This window comes from Bos javanicus, chromosome 3, assembly GCF_032452875.1.
Source record: "Bos javanicus breed banteng chromosome 3, ARS-OSU_banteng_1.0, whole genome shotgun sequence".
Lineage (NCBI taxonomy): Eukaryota > Metazoa > Chordata > Mammalia > Artiodactyla > Bovidae > Bos > Bos javanicus.
In genome coordinates, this window is record NC_083870.1 from 11,671,442 (window position 1) to 11,693,672 (window position 22,231).

Sequence of the window (22,231 nt, forward strand, 5' to 3'; positions counted from 1 at the left end):
TAGGTTTGACATAGCTATTCTCCCAAGGAGCAAGCATCTTTTAATTTTGTGGACGCAGTCACCATCCACATTGATTTTGGAGCACAAGAAAATGAAATCTGAAACTGTTTCGAATTTTCCACATTTATTTGCCATGAAGTGATAAGACCTTTTACTGTTCTTTATATATTCTGAATACAAGAACTCTTTTGTCTGATATGTGTTGCTAATATTCTCTCCCAATATGTAATTGGCCATTTCATATTCTTCTTTTTATTTTCCTGCTTCATTTTATTTATTTATTTATTTTTGGTCTGTTCATCAAGTTTTTATTTTTTTATAAAATGTGGAATATCCAAAAAAAAAAGAAAGAAAGAAAGAACATAAAAATAAGCTTAGCCCCAATCATTTCATATTCTTAATCAGTTCAGTACAGACACTCAGTCGTGTCCAACTCTGCAACCCCATGAATCGCAGCACACCAGGCCTCCGTGTCCATCACCAACTCCCGGATTTCACTCAGACTCACGTCCATCGAGTCGGTGATGCCATCCAGCCATCTCATCCACTGTCGTCCCCTTCTCCGCCTGCCACCAATCCCTCCCAGCATTAGAGTCTTTTCCAATGATTCAATTCTTTGCATGAGGTGGCCAAAGTGCTGGAGTTTCAGCCTTAGCATCATTCTTTCCAAAGAACACCCAGGACTGATCTCCTTTAGGATGGATTGGTTGGATCTCCTTGCAGTCCAAGGGACTCGCAAGAGTCTTCTCCAACACCACAGTTCAAAAGCATCAATTCTTCCGTGCTCAGCTTTCTTCACAGTCCAACTCTCACATCCATACATGACTACTGGAAAAACCATATCCTTGACTAGATGGACCTTTGTCAGCAAAACAATGTCTCTGCTTTTGAATATGGTATCTAGATTGGTTATAACTTTCCTTCAAGGAATAAGTGTCTTTTAAGTTCATGGCTGAAGTTACCATCTGCAATGATTTTGGAGCCCCCAAAAATAAAGTCTGACACTGTTTCCACTGTTTCCCCATCTATTTCCAATGAAGTGATGCAACCAGATGCCATAATCTTCATTTTCTGAATGTTGAGCTTTAAGCCAATTTTATCACTCTCCTCTCACTTTCATCAAGAGGCTTTTTAGTTCCTCTTCACTTTCTGCCATAAGGGTGGTGTCATCTGCATCTCTGAGGTTATTGAGATTTCTCCCGGCCATCTTGATTCCAGCTTGTGCTTCCTCCAGCCCAGCATTTCTCATGATGTACTCTGCATAGAAGTTAAATAAGCAGGGTGATAATATACACCCTTGATGAACCGCTTTTCCTATTTGGAACCAGTCTGTTGTTCTGTGTCCAGTTCTAACTGTTGCTTCCTGACCTGCATATAGGCTTCTCAAGAGGCAGGTCAGGTGGTCTGGTATTCCCATCTCTTTCAGAATTTTCCAGTTTATTGTGATCCACACAGTCAAAGGCTTTAGCATAGTCAATAAAGCAGAAATAGATGTTTTTCTGGAACTCTCTTGGTTTTTTGATGATCCAGTGGATGTTGGCAATTTGATCTCTGGTTCCTCTGCCTTTCCTAAATCCAGCTTGAACATCTGGAAGTTTACAGTTCACATATTGCTGAAGCCTGGCTTGGAGAATTTTGAACATTACTTTACTAGTGTGTGAGATGAGTGGAATTGTGCGGTAGTTTGAGCATTCTTTGGCATTGCCTTTCTTTGGGATTGGAATGAAAACTGATTTTTGCAGTCCTGTGACCTATGCTGAGTTTTCCAAATTTGCTGGCATATTGAGTGCAGCACTTTCACAGCATCATCTTTCAGGATTTGCAATAGCTCCACTGAAATTCCACCACCTCCACTAGCTTTGTAGTGATGCTTTCCAAGGCCCACTTGACTTCACATTCCAGGATGTCTGGCTCTAGGTGAGAGATCACACCATCGTGCTTATCTTGGTCGTGAAGATCTTTTGTGTATAGTTCTTCTGTGTATTCTTCTATTTCCACTTTATTGACTACGCCAAAGCCCTTGAATATGTGGATCACAATAAACTGTGGAAAATTCTGAAAGAGATGGGAATACCAGACCACCTGATCTGCCTCTTGAGAAATTTGTATGCAGGTCAGGAAGCAACAGTTAGAACTAGACATGGAACAACAGACTAGTTCCAAATAGGAAAAGAAGTACATCAAGGCTGTACATTGTCACCCTGCTTATTTAACTTCTGTGCAGAGTACATCATGAGAAATGCTGGGCTGGAAGAAACACAAGCTGGAATCAAGATTGCCCGGAGAAATCTCAATAACTTCAGAAATGCAGATGACACCACCCTTATGGCAGAAACTGTAGAGGAACTAAAAAGCCTCTTAATGAAAGTAAAAGTGGAGAGTAAAAAAGTTGGCTTAAAGCTCAACATTCAGAAAACGAAGATCATGGCATCCAGTCCCATCACTTCATGGGAAATAGAAGGGGAAACAGTGGTAACAGTGTCAGACTTTATTTTTGGGGGCTCCAAAATCACTGCAGTTGGTGACTGCAGCCATGAAATTAAAAGAGGGTTATTTCTTGGAAGGAAAGTTATGACCAACCTAGATAGCATATTCAAAAGCAGAGACATTACTTTGCCAACAACAGTTCGTCTAGTCAAGGCTATGGTTTTTCCAGTCGTCATGTATGGATGTGACAGTTGGATTGTGAAGGCTGAATGCCAAAGAATTGATGCTTTTGAACTGTGGTGTTGGAGAAGACTCTTGAGAGTCCCTTGGACTGCAAGGAGATCCAACCAGTCCATTCTGAAGGAGATCAGCCCTGGGATTTCTTTGGAAGGAATGATGCTAAAGCTGAAACTCCAGTACTTTGGCCACCTCATGCGAAGAGTTGACTCATTGGAAAAGACTCTGATGCTGGGAGGGATTGGGGGCAGGAGGAGAAGGGGATGACAGAGGATGAGATGGCTGGATGGCATCACTGACTCGATGGACGTGAGTATGGGTGAGCTCCAGGAGTTGGTGATGCACAGGGAGGCCTGGCATGCTGCAATTCATGGGGTCGCAAAGAGTCGGACACGACTGAGTGACTGATCTGATCTGATCTGATCTGTGTATTTTTGTCACCTCCCTTTAATATCTTCTGCTCCTGTTAGGTCCATACCATTTCTGTCCTTTATCGAGACCATCTTTGCATGAAATGTTTCCTTGGTATCTCCTATTTTCTTGAAGAGATCTCTAGTCTTTCCCATTCTGTTGGTTTCCTCTATTTCTTTGCATTGATCGCTGAGGAAGGCTTTCTTATCTATCCTTGCTATTCTTTGGAAATCTGCATTCAGATGCTTATATCTTTCCTTTCTCCTTTGCTTTTCACTTCTCTTCTTTTCACAGCTATTTTTAAGGCCTTCTCAGACACCCATTTTGCTTTTTTGCCTTTCTTTTCCATGGGGATGGTCATGATCCCTGTCTCTTGTACAATATCATGAACCTGCGTCCATAGTTCATCAGGCACTCTGTCTATCAGTTCTAGTCCCTTAAATCTATTTCTCACTTACGGTGTGTAATCATAAGGGATTTGATTTAGGTCATACCTGAATGGTCTAGTGGTTTTCCCTACTTTCTTCAATTTAAGTCTGAATTTGGCAATAAGGAGCTCATGATCTGAGCCACAGTCAGCTCCCAGTCTTGTTTTTGCTGACTGCATAGTGCTTCTCTATCTTTGGCTGCAAAGAATATAATCAATCTGATTTTGGAGTTGACCATCTATCTGGTGATGTCCATGTGTAGAGTCTTCTCTTGTGTTGTTTGAAGATGGTGTTTGCTATGACCAGTGCATTCTCTTGACAAAACTCTATTAGCTTTTGCCCTGCTTAATTCCATATTCCAAGGCCAAATTTGCCTGTTACTCCAGGTGTTTCTTGCCTTCCTACTTTTGCATGCCAGTCCCCTATAATGAAAAGGACATCTTTTTTGGATGTTAGTTCTAAAAGGTCTTGTAGGTCTTCATAGAACCGTTCAGCTTCAGTTTCTTCAGCATTACTGGTTGGGGCGGTGGTCAAGAGGAGCTACCCCACATCCGAGGCCAGGGGTGGCGGCCAGGAGGAGCTACCCCATGCCTGAGGCCAGGGGCAGCAGCCGAGGCGAGCTACCCCACATCCAAGGAGCGGTGGCAGCGCTGGCGCAGGAGGGCTGAGAGAAGCTACTCCACATTCAAGGTCAGGAAGGGCAGTGGTGAGGAGATACCCCTCCTGCAAGGTAAGGAGCAGCGTCTGTGCTTTGCTGGAGCAGCCATGAAGTGATACCCCACGTCCAAGATAAGAGAAACCCAAGTAAGATGGTAGGTGTTGCAAGAGGGCATCAGAGGGCAGACACACTGAAACCATAATCACAGAAAACTAGTCAATCTAATCACACGGACCACAGCCTTGTCTAACTCAGTAAAACTAAGCCATGCCATGTGGAGCCACCCAAGACAGATGGGTCATGGTGGAGAGGTCTGACAGAATGTGATCCTCTGGAGAAGAGAATGGCAAACCACTTCAGTATTCTTGCCTTGAGAACCCCATGAACAGTATGAAAAGGCAAAATGATAGGATACTGAAAGGGGAACTCCCCAGGTTGGTAGGTGCCTAATATGCTAATGGAGATCAGTGGAGAAATAACTGCAGAAAGAATGAAGGGATGGAGCCAAAGCAAAAACAATACCCAGTTGTGGATGTGACTGGTGATAGAAGCAAGGTCTGATGCTGTAAAGAGCAATATTGCATAGGAACCTAGAATGTTAGGCCCATGAATCAAGGCAAATTGGAAGTGGTCAAACAGGAGATGGCAAGAATGAACGTTGACATTCTAGGAATTAGTGAACTAAAATGGACTGAAATGGGTGAATGTAACTCCGATGACCATTATATCTACTACTGTGGGCAGGAATCCTTAGAAGAAATGGTGTAGCCATCATGGTCAACAAAAGAGTCTGAAATGCAGTACTTGGATGCAATCTCAAAAATGACAGAATGATCTCTGTTCGTTTCCAAGGCAAACCATTCAGTATCACAGTAATCCAAGTCTATGCCCCATATTCTTAATGGTGTCCTTCAAAAAGTAAAATATGGGGAGGAGGAGTTAAGATGGCAGAGGAGTAGGACGGGGAGAACACTTTCTCCCCCACAAATTCGTCAAAAGAACATTTAAACACTGAGTAGATTCCACAAAACAACTTCTGAATGCCGGCAGAGGACATCAGGCACCCAGAAAAGGAACCCAAGTCTTCTAAAGGAGGTAGGAAAAAATATAAAAGACAAAAAAAGAGACAAAAGAAGGAGGGACGGAGTTCCGTCCTGGGAAGGGAGTCTTAAAAAGAGAGAAGTTTCCAAATACCAGGAAACCTTCTCACTGCCGAATCTGTGCCTAGCCTTGGAAACACAGAGGGCAACATAACAGGGAGGAAAAATAAATAAACAATTAAACCCCACGCACTGCAAGCCCTATGGTAACTCCCCCAGCGGAGAAGCAGCCCAGACGCCTGCATCCGCCATTAGCAAGCGGGGGCTGGGCAGGGAGGCGCGGCATGGGCAGGGAGGCGGGAAGCGGGCTGCATCACAAGGATCTGGCCTGAATACCCCGAGCGCTATCTGAGCGAAATAATTTGGGCTAGCAAACCAGACTGTGGGATATCTACCACGCGAAAAGTCAGCCCTAACCTAAGACACCGCCAGCCCCGCGCACAGAACAAAGGACTGAACAGAGATAGCCGGCGGCAGACCATCCCCCTCCGGTGATAGGCAGCCAGAGCTGGAAGGGGACAATCGCAGCCCCAGAGAGACATTATCTACAAAACTGTAAGCAGGCTTCTTTGCTAACTAAAACTTCTTGGGGGTCTGGACGGTCAACATCTGCCTGAGGTGTGCCGGTGCACACTTAGACAACCAAGCGGTGGGGAGGTGATAAGTCGCAGCAATCGCGCGGGCCAAACACCTCATCACCTGAGCTGCTCGGACCTGGGAAGGACACAAAATGCAGGCCCAACCGAGAGTCTGCGCCTCTGAGGACTACCCGAGTGCCTGAACCTGAGCCGCTTGGACCTGGAAGTGCAGGCAGCCCAGGACCGGCCACAGATGGTTCCCGGCAGAGCAACCTAGAGCCTGAGCAGTGTGGGCAGGGAGGCTACCCGTGCCATGAACGGGGGGCAGACCCAGTGTGGCTGAGGCACTTCGAGCACATGCCAGTGTTATTTGTTTGCAGCATCCCTCCCTACCTCCCCTCAGCGCGACTGAACAAGTGAGCCTAAAAAAAAAAAAAAAAGTGTCCTCCACCGTCCCCTTTGTGTCAGGGTGGAAACCAGACACTGAAGAGACCAGCAAACAGAAGAAGCTATAACAGAGGGAACCGCCTTGGAAGCTACAGGCAATAGATTAAAACCCTGTGGTTAGTACCAACTACATAGGATGGGGCCTATAGATCTTGAGAAATATAAGTCGGACCAAGGAAATAGCCAAAAATGAACTGAACCCACAATACTCACAACAAAACCAGAGAAAGTCCTAGATATATTTTTACTATTTTTACGATCATTCTTTCTTTTCTTTTTTTAATTTTTTTAATTTTTAAAAAAATTTTTTTAAGTCCTCTATTATTCCTTTAATTTTCACTTTTATAACCGCTTACTTTGCAAAAAAAAAAAAAAAGACCCATTTTTTAAAGCAAACTTCATATATATATTTTTATAATTTTTTGACCTTTTTTTCCCCCTTCTTTTCTTTAACATTGTATTTTTGAAATTCCAAACTCTACTCTAGATTTTTAATTTTAGCTTTTTGGTATTTGTTATCAATTTTGTACCTATAGTTTCTTTTTTATAATTTCTGTGACCCTTTTTTATTTTCTCTCTTTTTCTCTGTTTCTTTCTCTTCTTCTTTTAAATAACATTGTATATCTGAAATTCCAAACTCTACTCTAGATTTTTAATTTATGCTTTTTGGTATTTGTTATCAATTTTGTACCTGTATTTTCTTTATAATTTATGCGACTTTGTTTGCTTTTATTTTTGTTTTTTCTCTCTTTCTTTTTCTTCTTCTTTTTTTAACATTGTATTTTTGAAATACCAAACTCTACTCTAGATTTTTAACTTTTGCTTTTTGGTATTAGTTATCAATTTTGTACCTATATTTTCTTTATAATTTTCACGACCTTGTTTGTTTTTGTTTGTTCGTTTTTTCTCTCTTTCTTTTCCTTCTTCTTTTCTTTAACATCGTATTTTTGAAATTCCAAACTCTACTCTAGATTTTTAATTTTTGCTTTTATGTATTTGTTACCAAGTTTGTACCTTTAAGAACCCAATCTTCAGTACCCATTTATCACTAGGGAGCGAGATTACTGGCTTAACCGCTCTGTCTCCCTTTGGACTCTCCTTTTTCTCCACCAGGTCGCCTGTGTCTCCTCCCTAATGCCTCTCTACTCTACCCAACTCTGTGAATTTCTGTGTGTTCCAGACGGTGGAGAACACTTAGGGAACTGATTACCGGCTGGATCTGTCTCCCTCCTTTTCATTCCCTCCTTTTATCCTCCTGGCCACCTCTGTCACCTTCCTCCTTCTTCTCTTCTCTGTATAACTCCGTGAACAACTCTGAGCGGTCCAGTTGTGGAGTGCACATAAGGAAGAGATTACTGGATAGCCCACTCTTTCCTCTATTGATTCCACCTCATCTCATTCGGGTCACCTCTAACTCCCTCCTCCCTCTTCTCTTCTCCATATAATTCTGTGAACCTCTCTGGGTGACCCTCACGGTAAAGAAACTTTTCATCTTTAACGTAGATGTTTTATCAATGGTGCTGTATAGAAGGAGAAGCTACAAAACTACTGTAAAAATAAGACCAATAACTGGAAGCAGGAGGCTTAAATCCAAACCCTGACTCCAGGGAACTCCTGACTCTAAGGAACATTAATTGACAGGAGCTCATCAAACGCCTCCATACCAACACTAAAACCAAGCACCACACAAGGGCCAACAAGTTCCAGGGCAAGACATACCAAGCAAATTCTCCAGCAACAAGGAACACAGCCCTGAGCTCCAAGATACAGGCAGCCCAAAGTCACCCCAAAACCATAGACATCCCATAACTCATTACTGGACATTTCATTGCACTCTAGAGAGAAGAAATACAGCTCCCCCACCAGAACACCGACACAAGCTTCCCTAACCAAGAAACCTTGACAAACCACCTGTACAAACCCACACAGAGCAAGGAAACACCACAATAAAGAGAACTCCACAAACTGCCAGAATACAAAAAGGACACCCCAAACTCAGCAATTTAAACAAGATGAAGAGACAGAGAAATACCCAGCAGATAAAGGAACAGGATAAATGCCCACCAAACCAAACAAAAGAGGAAGAGATAGGGAATCTACCTGATAAAGAATTCCGAATAACGATAGTGAAATTGATCCAAAATCTTGAAATCAAAATGGAATCACAGATAAATAGCCTGGAGACAAAGATTGAGAAGATGCAAGAAAGGTTTAACAAGGACCTAGAAGAAATAAAAGAGAGTCAATATATAATGAATAATGCAATAAATGAAATTAAAAACACTCTGGAAGCAACAAAGAGTAGAAAAACAGAGGCAGAAGATAGGATTAGTGAATTAGAAGATAGAATTGTAGAAATAAATGAATCAGAGAGGATAAAAGAAAAACGAATTAAAAGAAATGAGGACAATCTCAGAGACCTCCAGGACAATATTAAACACTACAACATTCGAATCATAGGGGTCCCAGAAGAAGAAGACAAAAAGAAAGACCATGAGAAAATACTTGAAGAGATAATTGTTGAAAACTTCCCTAAAATGGGGAAGGAAATAATCACCCAAGTCCAAGAAACCCAGAGAGTCCCAAACAGGATAAACCCAAGGCAAAACACCCCAAGACACATATTAATCGAATTAACAAAGATCAAACACAAAGAACAAATATTAAAAGCAGCAAGGGAAAAACAACAAATAACACACAAGGGAATTCCCATAAGCATAACAGCTGATCTTTCAATAGAAACTCTTCAAGGCAGGAGGGAATGGCAAGACATACTTAAAGTGATGAAAGAAAATAACCTACAGCCCAGATTATTGTACCCAGAAAGGATCTCATTCAAATATGAAGGAGAAATCAAAAGCTTTTCAGACAAGCAAAAGCTGAGAGAATTCAGCACCATCAAACCAGCTCTCCAACAAATACTAAAGGATATTCTCTAGACAGGAAACACAAAAACGGTGTATAAAATTGAACCCAAAACAATAAAGTAAATGGCAACAGGATCATACTAATCAGTAATTACTTTAAATGTAAATGGGTTGAATGCCCCAACCAAAAGACAAAGACTGGCTGAATGGATACAAAAACAAGACCCCTACATATGTTGTCTACAAGAGACCCACCTCAAAACAGGGGACACATACATACTGAGAGTGAAGGGCTGGAAAAAAATTTTCCATGTAAATAGGGACCAAAAGAAAGCAGGAGTAGCAATACTCATATCAGATAAAATAGACTTTAAAACAAAGGCTGTGAAGAGACAAAGATGGTCACTACATAATGATCAAAGGATCAATCCAAGAAGAAGATATAACAATTATAAACATATATGCACCCAACACGGGAGCGCCGCAATATGTAAGACAAATGCTAACAAATATGAAAGGAGAAATTAACAATAACACAATAATAGTGGAAGACTTTAATACCCCACTCACACCTATGGATAGATCAACTAAACAGAAAATTAACAAGGAAACACAAACTTTAAACGATACAATAGACCAGTTAGACCTAATTGATATCTATAGGACATTTCATCCCAAAACTATGAATTTCACCTTTTTCTCAAGCGCACATGGAACCTTCTCCAGGATAGATCACATCCTAGGCAATAAATCTAGCCTTGGTAAATTCAAAAAAAAAAAAAGAAATCATTCCAAGCATCTTTTTCTGACCACAATGCAGTAAGATTAGATCTCAATTACAGGAGAAAAACTATTAAAAATTCCAACATATGGAGGCTGAACAACACGCTGCTGAATAACCAACAAATTACAGAAGAAATAAAAAAAGAAACCAAAATTTGCATAGAAACTGATGAAAATGAAAACACAACAACCCAAAACCTATGGGACACTTTAAAAGCAGTCCTAAGGGGAAAGTTCATAGCAATACAGGCATACCTCAAGAAACAAGAAAAAAGTCAAATAAATAACCTAACCCTACACCTAAAGCAACTAGAAAAGGAATAAATGAAGAACCCCAGGGTTAGTAGAAGGAAAGAAATCTTAAAAATTAGGGCAGAAATAAATGCAAAAGAAACAAAAGAGACCATAGCAAAAATCAACAAAGCCAAAAGATGGTTCTTTGAAAGGATAAATAAAATGGACAAACCATTAGCCAGACTCATGAAGAAACAAAGGGAGAAAAATCAAATCAATAAAATTAGAAATGAAAATGGAGAGATCACAACAGACAACACAGAAATACAAAGGATCATAAGAGACTACTATCAACAATTATATGCCAATAAAATGGACAACGTGGAAGAAATGGACAAATTCTTAGAAAACTACAACTTTCCAAAACTCGACCAGGAAGAAATAGAAAATCTTAACAGACCCATCACAAGCACGGAAATTGAAACTGTAATCAGAAATCTTCCAGCAAACAAAAGCCCAGGTCCAGACGGCTTCACAGTTGAATTCTACCAAAAATTTAGAGAAGAGTTAACGCCCATCCTACTCAAACTCTTCCAGAAAATTGCAGAGGAAGGTAAACTTCCAAACTCATTCTATGACGCCACCATCACCTTAATACCAAAACCTGACAAAGATCCCACAAAAAAAGAAAACTACAGGCCAATATCACTGATGAACACAGATGCAAAAATCCTTAACAAAATTCTAGCAATCAGAATCCAACAACACATTAAAAAGATCATACACCATGACCAAGTGGGCTTTATCCCAGGGATGCAAGGATTCTTCAATATCTGCAAATCAATCAATGTAATACACCACATTAACAAATTGAAAAATAAAAGCCATATGATTATCTCAATAGATGCAGAGAAAGCCTTTGACAAAATTCAACATCCATTTATGATAAATACTCTCCAGAAAGCAGGAATAGAAGGAACATACCTCAACATAATAAAAGCTATATATGACAAACCCACAGCAAACATTATCCTCAATGGTGAAAAATTGAAAGCATTTCCTCTAAAGTCAGGAACAAGACAAGGGTGCCCACTTTCACCATTACTATTCAACATAGTTTTGGAAGTTTTGGCCACAGCAATCAGAGCAGAAAAAGAAATAAAAGGAATCCAAATTGGAAAAGAAGAAGTATAACTCTCACTATTTGCAGATGACATGATCCTCTACATAGAAAACCCTAAAGACCACCAGAAAATTACTAGAACTAATCAATGATTATAGTAAAGTTGCAGGATATAAAATCAACACACAGAAATCCCTTGCATTCCTATATACTAATAATGAGAAAACAGAAAGAGAAATTAAGGAAACAATTCCATTCACCACTGCAATGAAAAGAATAAAATATTTAGGAATATATCTACCTAAAGAAACTAAAGACCCATATATAGAAAACTATAAAACACTGGTGAAAGAAATCAAAGAGGACACTAATAGATGGAGAAATATACCATGTTCATGGATTGGAAGAATCAATATAGTGAAAATGAGTATACTACCCAAAGCAATTTATAGATTCAATGCAATCCCCATCAAGCTACCAATGGTATTCTTCACAGAGCCAGAACAAATAATTTCACAATTTGTATGGAAATACAAAAAACCTCGAATAGCCAAAGCTATCTTGAGAAAGAAGAAGGGAACTGGAGGAATCAACCTACCTGACTTCAGGCTCTATTACAAAGCCACAGTTATCAGGACAGTATGGTACTGGCACAAAGACAGAAATATTGATCAATGGAACAAAATAGAAAGCCCAGAGATAAATCCACACACATATGGACACCTTATCTTTGACAAAGGAGGCAAGAATATATAATGGATTAAAGACAATCTCTTTAACAAGTGGTGCTGGGAAAACTGGTCAACCACTTGTAAAAGAATGAAACTAGAACACTTTCTAACACCATACACAAAAATAAACTCAAAATGGATTAAAGATCTCAACCTAAGACCAGAAACTATAAAACTCCTAGAGGAGAACATAGGCAAAACACTCTCCGACATACATCACAGCAGGATCCTCTATGACCCACCTCCCAGAATATTGGAAATAAAAGCAAAAATAAACAAATGGGACCTAATTAAACTTAAAAGCTTCTGCACAACAAAGGAAACTATTAGCAAGGTGAAAAGGCAGCCTTCACAATGGGAGAAAATAATAGCAAATGAAGCAACTGACAAACAACTAATCTCAAAAATATACAAGCAACTCCTACAGCTCAACTCCAGAAAAATAAATGACCCAATCAAAAAATGGGCCAAAGATCTAAATAGACATTTCTCCAAAGAAATCATACAGATGGCTAACAAACACATGAAAAGATGCTCAACATCACTCATTATCAGAGAAATGCAAATCAAAACCACTATGAGGTACCATTTCACGCCAGTCAGAATGGCTGCGATCCATAAGTCTACAAGCAATAAATGCTGGGGAGACGGTGTGAAGAAAAGGGAACCCTCTTACACTGTTGGTGGGAATGCAAACTAGTACAGCCACTATGGAGAACAGTGTGGAGATTCCTTAAAAAAACTGGGAATAGAACTGCCTTATGATCCAGCAATCCCACTGCTGGGCATACACACTGAGGAAACCAGAAGGGAAAGAGACACGTGTATCCCAATGTTCATCACAGCACTGTTTATAATAGCCAGGACATGGAAGCAACCTAGATGCTCATCAGCAGATGAATGGATTAGAAAGCAGTGGTACATATACACAATGGAATATTACTCAGCCATTAAAAAGAATACATTTGAATCAGTTCTAATGAGGTGGATGAAACTGGAACCTATTATACAGAGTGAAGTAAGCCAGAAAGAAAAACACCAATACAGTATACTAACACATATATATGAAATATAGACAGATGGTAACAATAGCCCTATGTATGAGACAGCAAAAGAGACACTGATGTATAGATCAGTCTTATGGACTCTGTGGGAGAGGGAGAGGGTGGGGAGATTTTGGAGAAAGGCATTGAAACATGTATAATGTCATGTATGAAACAAGTCGCCAGTCCAGGTTTGATGAATGATACTGGATGCTTGGGGCTGGTGCACTGGGACGACCCAGAGGGAGGGTATGGGGGGGTGGGGGAGGGAGGAGGGTTCAGGATGGGGAGCACGGGTATACCTGTGGTGGATTCATTTCAATGTTTGGCAGAACTAATACAATATTGTAAAGTTTAAAAATAAAATAAAAATTTTTTTAAAAAGTAAAATATGTCACTCTTAATATTTTGATAAAATCTAATCTATTTTTATTTTTCTGTTTTGGTTTGCACTTCTTTGTTCTTTCTAAGAAGACTTGGCTACATTAGCATCACAAACAATTTCTCTTAGAAGTTTCATTATTTTAATGTTTATGCTTAGATATATAATCCCTTCTAAGTTAATTTCCTATATGAAAAGTTCTACATTGATTTCTTTACATGAGTATTTTCTGGCATTACTCAATGAAAAGATTTTTCTTTCTTCATTGAATTGTCTCACACCTTTGTTGAAAATCAATTGACTACATCTATGTAGATTGAGACTTACTTTTAAGTTTTGTTAAACCGTTAGATAGTGGCATTTATTGATATCTAGTTTATCCTTATGACTAAGCCATGTTTTTTTGCTTCTTTGTTGACCATCTCAAGTTTTCTATGATGTTTTCTGAATCTAGCTAGTTGGATCTCAAACATCTTCCAACTGCAAGTGAGTTATAGGAACTGTGTAACTTAAACTCCTCATAGGTCATTGTTTAATCTTGTAGAGTTTCATATTATGCCTAAGCATTTTAGTATGCAGCTCATTATGAAAAATTACCCATACTGATATTTCTGAAATTCTTCCTCTAAATTGACTCAACTCCTTGGTATTTTGCACCACAAAGTATAGCTGCTTTAGCCTCCCAAAACTCATTTCACTGTCCTTAGCTCAGCAGTACTACTGTGCTTTCCTTGGATTCTTTCCATAAAATGGAAATAGTGTTACCTTGGATTTCCCAGGTGGTGCAATGGTCAAAGATCTGCCTGCCAATGCACGAGACACAAGAGACATGGGTTCAATCTCTGGGTCGGGAAGATTCCCTGCAATAGGAAATGGCAACCCACTCCAGTGTTCTTGCCTGAAAAATTCCATGGATAGCGGAGCCTGGTGGGCTATAGTCCATGGGGTCTCAAAGAATTGGACATGACTGACTGAGCACACATTGTTTTACCTGCTGAAGTTATTATAGACAAGCTAATGAATAGATAATGATAGCTGCTTAATGAATGTTCAAAAAACTGCTATCAGTATTAAATTTGCAGTATGAAAAATGAGTAGAAAGGAAGGCTTAGTGTTATAGCCCTGCAGCCCTGTAGAGCTAAATTTAAATAATTCTTGCTCCTTAATATCTATCTCTTTCTCCACAGAAGTCAGATAAACACTGGAACAACAAGACTTCTTCTTTTTATTAGCCCATATCACACATACATCAGTTGAGAACCTTATATTTCTCATAATTAGAAATTTAAACAAAAAATCCGTGATTTCTTCTCTCTTTACATAGAACAAAACTCTTGAGTTCTTCAGGAAGAGGAATATTCCTGGAAGGAATAGATGTCTAAGGGCAGTTTGACAAGTCTGAGACACACTGTTTTTGCTACTGGATGTGAAAATCATGCTACCCATTATTAATGTTACAGCACCTTGTAATTACCCTCTCTTAGCCTTCTTTGTGTTCTGGAATTCTTTCTCTCTCCCTTTCTCTCTCTCTCTCCATCGTCCTCTCTAAATACTAAGTTATTTTCAGACAGAGGACAGTATAGTGTTTTAAACTTTCTAAGAATAAGGAAATCACCTGAAACAATTGCAAAATATCCACAGGTTCCATGTCAAATATTTCTAATTCAGAGTATCCTGAACAGAACCCAGCAATAGGCATCTTCACATGCATTTCAGAAGGCTCAAGTCTATGTGGTTCAAAAACTACTATTATCATGTTCTATGCCATCCTCATCTTTGTGAAGTCTTCCTTGTCAAAACAATTATCAAGTACCTGGAACATCATCAATATTTAAAATATACTGATTTAATAAATGAATTAGTGGTTGTATAGATGAATGTCACATTGAAAAATGTATTTAAGAGATGAATCTAGCAGATAGAGAAGTGTAGAAAAATAATTTGTGCTCTCTTAGAATGCAGACATAACTAAGACACATAAAACAGGAGAGATAGAGAAAATATTATCTGGCTTATTCTATTAGAAAACTTGAAGGAGAAAAAGGAGACTACATGAAATTTTTTTTTAATGGCATTTACTTAATTCTTCAAAAGAGTCCATCTATATCCAGATTCTATAAGGCTAATTAATGATTAAGGGCTTATTAGCAAGTGAAAACTTGAGTCAAAATAAATTATATATGAAAAAAACATAGTATTCAAACTATATATCTCCTATATGAATCAAGTAAAGTAAATAATTATTTTGATTTATTTTTACAAGTTATATTAATACCGAGAATCCAAAGGAGTAACTCCCTCAAAGGCATTTATCCCCTGGAGTACCCTAACTCTATAAGACCCAAGGATTTGCTGGAGCTTCTGCCATCAGGAACACAGAGCAGCTAAGACTGCATCTGTCCACTTAACTCTAGCTCAGCTAGAAAGCAGAGCTTTCTTTCATCTTTAAAGGCTAATCTTAGTGCCTAGATTTTCCTCCAGTCAGTTCTGGAAAAATATACTGCATGATGTTCTCACAAATTTCTCCATTTCTCTCCTTGTTTATACTTTGGTGGGATATACAGGATAAAGAAAACTGAGATTGTGCCAGAACTCTGTAAGTGCTTCATTTGTATTATAGCTGTAGGACAACTCTTTTCTTTTAGCAATATCATCTTTCCATCAAACTGTACAAATATACTGGGAATCAAAGAAAGATTCAAAGGCAGAAGGGCTGATGAGAACCATGCAAGTGCAGTGGGTCATAGGATCAGGATCCAGAGAGAAACACAGGGACAGAAACCATATGTGGAAGGCAGAGATCCAGCTGAAGAAAGTACAATCTGAATATGGAGAAAGACTAAAGTTAGAAAAATATTTAAAAATATAAAACAAAAGGGGCTTCCATGGTAACTCAGCTGGCAAATAATTCCCCTGCAATGGAGGAGACTCCAGTTTAATTCCTGGGACAGGAAGATCCCCTGGAGAAGGGATAGGCTACCCACTCCAATATTCTTGAGCTTCCCTGGTGGCTCAGATGGTAAAGAATCTGCCTGCAGTATGGGAGACCTGGGTTCAGTCCTTGGGTTGGGAAGATCCCCTGGAGGAGGGCATGGCAACCCATTCTTGTATTCTTGTCTGGAGAATCCCCATGGACAGAAGAGCCTGGCAGGTTGCAGTCCATGGGGTTGCAAAGAGTTGGACATGACTGAACAACTAAGCACATATGCACACAAAACAAAAATATTCCTAAAATGACTTAAGGTAGGAAAAATAATAAGGAAATGCCTGAAGAGCAGGACTGATATATACTTTAACAAAAAGGGAAAAAATGTATCTGCTGTATTGAAGGTGGAAGAATAAGAGTTAGGAGTAAATGGAAGTGTGAAAAATGCTGCCTGTGTGAGGATCACAGGGAGTAAAGAAGATATTGATCAATTTCCTACTCCAGTGGTGAATAAGCACACAGTACAAAAGCAATATTGAAAATATTAAAAACAGGATTCTGGTTAATTAGAAAATACAGTCTTACAGTGGGTAGTTTAGGATATTTGGGATACAATCTCACCTCTGCTTTTAAGTAGCTGTGCAACATAGATCTTCACATTTTACTTTTTGGGGACTCCATTTCTTTATAACATGAAGGGATTGAACTAGATACTAAGAGCTAGCACATCGAATACTAATGTCATTTAGAAACATAGCTGTGAACATTTGGTACTCACAAAAATGTTTTGTTTCTGCTATTATTATTACTGCCATTTCAGATGAAAACCTGAGGCACATTAAAGCAATTTCTACAAGGTCATAAATCTAGTAGGTGACAATCTAGGCAGTCTAGCTCCATAGCCTACACACTTCTGGCCTCACTATGCTTATATTCCAGCAAATGATCCCAGAAGAAACTGATAGAGAAGTAACTGCACACAGTAATCAAATCTCAGAACTACTCAACAGAGCCTTTTAGGAGATAAATATTAACATGGGGTTTTGAAGGACTGATGAACATTAATTGTGATGGTTAAAGAATTGTGAGAAAAGAAAAGCAATTTTTTATTGGTGAAGATAGAAATTTATTATGTGTGATGACTGTAGACTAGCTAAAGAGTGATAAAATGATAAAATCTGATAAAATGACCTGAGATAGTGATTAGAACAGAGAATTCGAGATAATCACGGGGAAATAAGAGAACTAAGAACTTTAGAGGAAAATAAGACCCATAAAGGGATATGATAATTTTATTCCAATGACAAGAAGGCTGTCATTTTTTTTTTTTTTTAAAGAATGAATTTTCTTGTATCTTCAAAGAACAAATCAAGACCAAAGAGCGGAAGTTTTAAGGAGCCATAGTTCATCTCAGGGTAAGAAGACTGGCCAATTAAGCCATCTAGCAAGAGAACAGTCTGCTTTGTGAGGTAATAGACTCCTTATAACTGGAACTTGACTACTGTGATTGGACAACTCATATTTATGTTAAAGGTTTATAGACTTAGGTGCAGATTAGGAAAGAAGATTCCTGTTCAGTTGCTCAGTCGTGTCTGACTCTTTGTGACCCCATGAACCGCAGCACACCAGGCCTCCCTGTCCATTACCAACTGCCGGAGTCCACCCAAACCCATGTCCATTGAGTCGGTGATGCCATCCAACCATCTCATCCTCTGTTGTCCCTTTCTCCTCCTGCCCTCAATCTTTCCCAGCATCAGGGTCTTTTCAAGTGAGTCACTAGTGTAAAGGTTTTAGAATTATGTTATTTCTGAATCAAATCACAGGTCTCCCACAGAAAATTGTGAGGCTTTTTCTGAGAACATTATGGAGGCATCAGAGATAGAGGAAGTGGTCAAGAGAGTGAAAGTGTCAGCCCAAGAATGGGCATGCTCTGAGCATGACTTGAACTTTAGCTAGATTCTTAATCCCAAATTACCATGCACTCATGACAAGAGAAACCCCAATATATGAGATCATTCTAAGCCCATCTCAAAGATTTCACAACTAATCATGAGCAAATAAATCTCAACACTTTGGTATATGTAAGCAAGCGGTATTTATCTCAAGTATATGAGGGACTAGAGAGATGACTTTTCAATTGTTTTTTCTAGTTCATACTTTCATAAAATTACTTTGAAGATAGGTGATTTCCAGGACTGTCACTCTCATGTAGGTTAAGCAAATGGTTTAATCTTTTTGAAATTCAGTTTCCATAAACTCACAGGTTTAGATGAGATGACTTTAAGATCACCTCTTGATTTAACACATCATGTATGAAGCTTGTATGCCGATAAGAAGACAGAGAAATGGAAACAACTTCCAAAAATGAAAATAATGTCTTCAGATATTATTGAATTGGGGGTTTTCTTATCCCACTACTCCTCAAGCCTACTGCTTTCCCCTCACCCCTTGATCAATGTGCTTAACTTGTTTATTACTCATTTTATCAGATTAGTATTGTCAACTTTGTACAGAAACACAGACATGGTCTATTCTGGGGCATTCACTTTTGTCAAATTCATTCTGTTGCCTGTTGCAGAGTGTCTGAGTCTGATTTGCAGTGACCAATGAAAAGGCAGAACCAGAGCATGATCACCGAGTTCATCCTTATAGGCTTCTCAAACCTAGGGGATCTGCAGATCCTTCTCTTCTTTATCTTCCTCCTGGTCTACCTGACCACTCTGACGGCCAATGCCACCATCATGACAGTCATTCATCTGGATCGGGCTTTGCACACCCCTATGTACTTCTTTCTCTTTGTCCTCTCCTGTTCTGAAACGTGCTACACCTTGGTCATTGTACCAAAAATGCTGACCAACCTGCTTTCCACAGCTCCAACTATTTCATTATCTGGGTGTGTGGCCCAGCTCTATTTCTTTGTGGGCTTGGCTTGTACCAACTGTTTCCTAATTGCTGTAATGGGCTATGATCGCTATGTTGCCATCTGCAACCCTCTCAACTACACACTCATTGTCAGCAGAGCCACCTGCACACAGCTGGTTTTAGCCTCAAGCTTCTGTGGTTTCCTGATCTCTGTGGTTGTCAACGTCCTGGTGTTTAGTGTACCCTTCTGTTCCTCCAATCGGATCAACCACTTCTTCTGTGACATTTCCCCTGTCATAAAACTGGGCTGCACAGACACCAACCTGAAGGAGATGGTTATCTTCTTCCTCAGCATTCTGGTGTTGCTGGTTCCCTTAGTGCTTATCTTCATCTCCTATGTCTTCATTGTTTCCACCATCCTCAAGATTTCCTCAGTAGAGGGGCAGCGTAAGACCTTCGCCACCTGTGCCTCCCACCTCACAGTGGTCATTGTCCACTATGGTTGTGCTTCCTTTATCTACTTGAGGCCCACATCCCTGTACTCCTCAGATAAGGATCGGCTTGTGGCAGTGACCTATACAGTGATTACCCCACTACTTAACCCTCTTGTCTATATACTAAGAAACAAAGAAGTAAAGACAGCTCTGAAAAAGGTTCTCAGTAGGTACTTGCTTTCCAAAACTGTATGAGTTGCTAGGTGAGGAAAATTATATTCATGAAAGTATCCAGGATAAGATGCCAATAAACATAGTTTTTATTTAAAAAAGAAAACAAGGAAGAAGGTAGTGTTATTTTTATTGGAAAGACCTTTCTGTTTGCCCTCTATTCACTGTAGAGGTTGTACCATTTGGTCTCCAGAAAGTTATGTGAATGTGGCAACTTTCAAAGACTCAATCTATGTTATTATTGAACATTTAAAATGTCAGTTTTCTCATAAATACTATAAATACTGCATTATTTTTCTGAGAATGCCCAGTCTGTTAATATTCTTCCTACATGGAAGGAAACAATAGAGAATGTTGTTAAAGTGTCTGAATGCTTCAGTATATTTTTTGAGGTAAAAGCAATTTTACAATAAAAAATTATAGACAAAAAGAATAATTCATTTATGGATAGATGAGGAGAGATCAAAGTTCCATGAGGCTGATGGTAAAGCAGAAAACATGGATTTGGGAATCATAAAGACCGAGATTTGAATATTGATTTGAATCATTGTCCAGCCAAATGCCATGGGTCAGACTTGACTTCTCTCATGGTCAGTTATTCCCTATGTAACATGACATCTTTAATGCCTTCTCATTTGGACATGGTAAGAACTAAAGGAGTTAATAGATCCAAAACAATTTGGTGCTCTTCTGACAGGAAGCATTAAAAATTGCTAGTTTATTCCCACATCCCTTCATTTTCCTTTCTTTATTCCATAAACTAGGATTGCAATAATGTCAGTTGCAGTGTGAAATTGAGTTGACCATCCAAGAGTTCTGTGAATCTGCCAATATGAGCAAAGTATTAAAATAGGTATTGTAGGAAAAGAGTAATAAACTACGGTTCCCTCTTTCTTTCATGCTTCGCTATAAGAAATAACCAAACGGTAATCACCTATATAAGTGGATTACACTTATTTGCATGATTATTTTTTGTGGGTTTTGTTAAAGATGTGTCTCAATAAAGCAACATAATTTTATATGAACCTAATTTCTTAAGTGTGCATTTCTCAGCCTTCCAATTGAGCAACATGTAATAGGAGATTTTACTTGGTTATGTGGAGGGGGATAAAAGTTGAAGTGTCACATAACATAGATCTAAAAATAAGTTTCCTGTGTGAGCACATACCTATAACTTAAATTCTATAAAATGTAAATAAATAAAACATTATTTACATAAGAATTAAATCAGGAAATGCCTTATGGTATATACAGCTTGTCTTTTTATGACTGGCATATTTCACTTAAGGAAGGGAGAGTTGTTATTTAATGGTTACTGTTTCAGATTTGAAAAATGGAAGCGTCCTGGAGATCTGTTTTATAACAATGTGAGTATAGTTCATACTACTGAACTACACACATAAAAGTGGATAAGACAGAAAATTTTATGTTATGTCTCTCTTACAATAAAAATAGGTCTTGTTATGTGTCAGCAGGTTGTGTTATGGTTTGCTGTTCTGAGTTGGGTTCAACATGGTAACTCTGCTTCAAGTTTCACATTCATTGGATTTGACCATTTTGGATAGGTTGGAATTTGATTTGCATTAGTTATTTTCATTCCAGATACCAGGTCTAAAAGGACTGGGAGAGTTCATCTAATGCTGGTAGCAGAAAACCTGCAATGCATTTTTAAAATTAATTTATTTATTTTAATTGGAGGCCAATTGCCTTACAATATTGTAGTGGTTTTTGACATACATTGACATGAATCAGCCATGGGTGTACATGTGTTCCCCATCCTGAACTCCCCTCCCACCTACCTCCCAATCCTATCCCTCAGGGTCATCCCAGTGCACCAGCCCTGAGCACCCTGTCTCATGCATCCAACCTGGCCTAGTGATCTGTTTCACATATGGTAATATACATGTTTCAATGCTATTCTCTCAAATCATCCCACCCTCACCTTCTCCCACAGAGTCCAGAAGTCTGTTCTTTACTTCTGTCTCTTTTGCTGTCTCACATATAGGGACATTGTTACCATCATTCTAAATTCCATATATATGCATTAATATACTGTATTGGTGTTTTTCTTTCTGACTCACTTCACTCTGTATAATAGGCTCCAGTTTCATCTACCTCATTAGAACTGACTCAAATGCATTCTTTTTAATAGCTTAGTAATATTCTGTTGTGTATGTGTACCACTGCTTTCTTATCCATTCATCTGCTGATGGACATCTAGGTTGCTTCCATGTCCTAGCTATTGTAAACAGTGCTGCAATGAACATTGGGGTACACGTGTCTCTTTCAATTCTGCTTTTCTCAGTGTGTATGCCCAGCAGTGGGATTG

General features: G+C 39.1%; 1 protein-coding gene across 1 annotated transcript; it reads left to right on the forward strand.

Moving 5' to 3' along the window:
- The first annotated feature begins 18,917 nt into the window (after positions 1–18,917).
- On the forward strand, positions 18,918–19,926 carry LOC133245274 (olfactory receptor 10T2-like). Its single transcript, XM_061413212.1, has one exon. It carries the CDS (start codon positions 18,982–18,984, stop codon positions 19,924–19,926), a length of 945 nt encoding a protein of 314 aa, XP_061269196.1. The 5' UTR covers positions 18,918–18,981.
- The last annotated feature ends 2,305 nt before the right edge of the window (positions 19,927–22,231 follow it).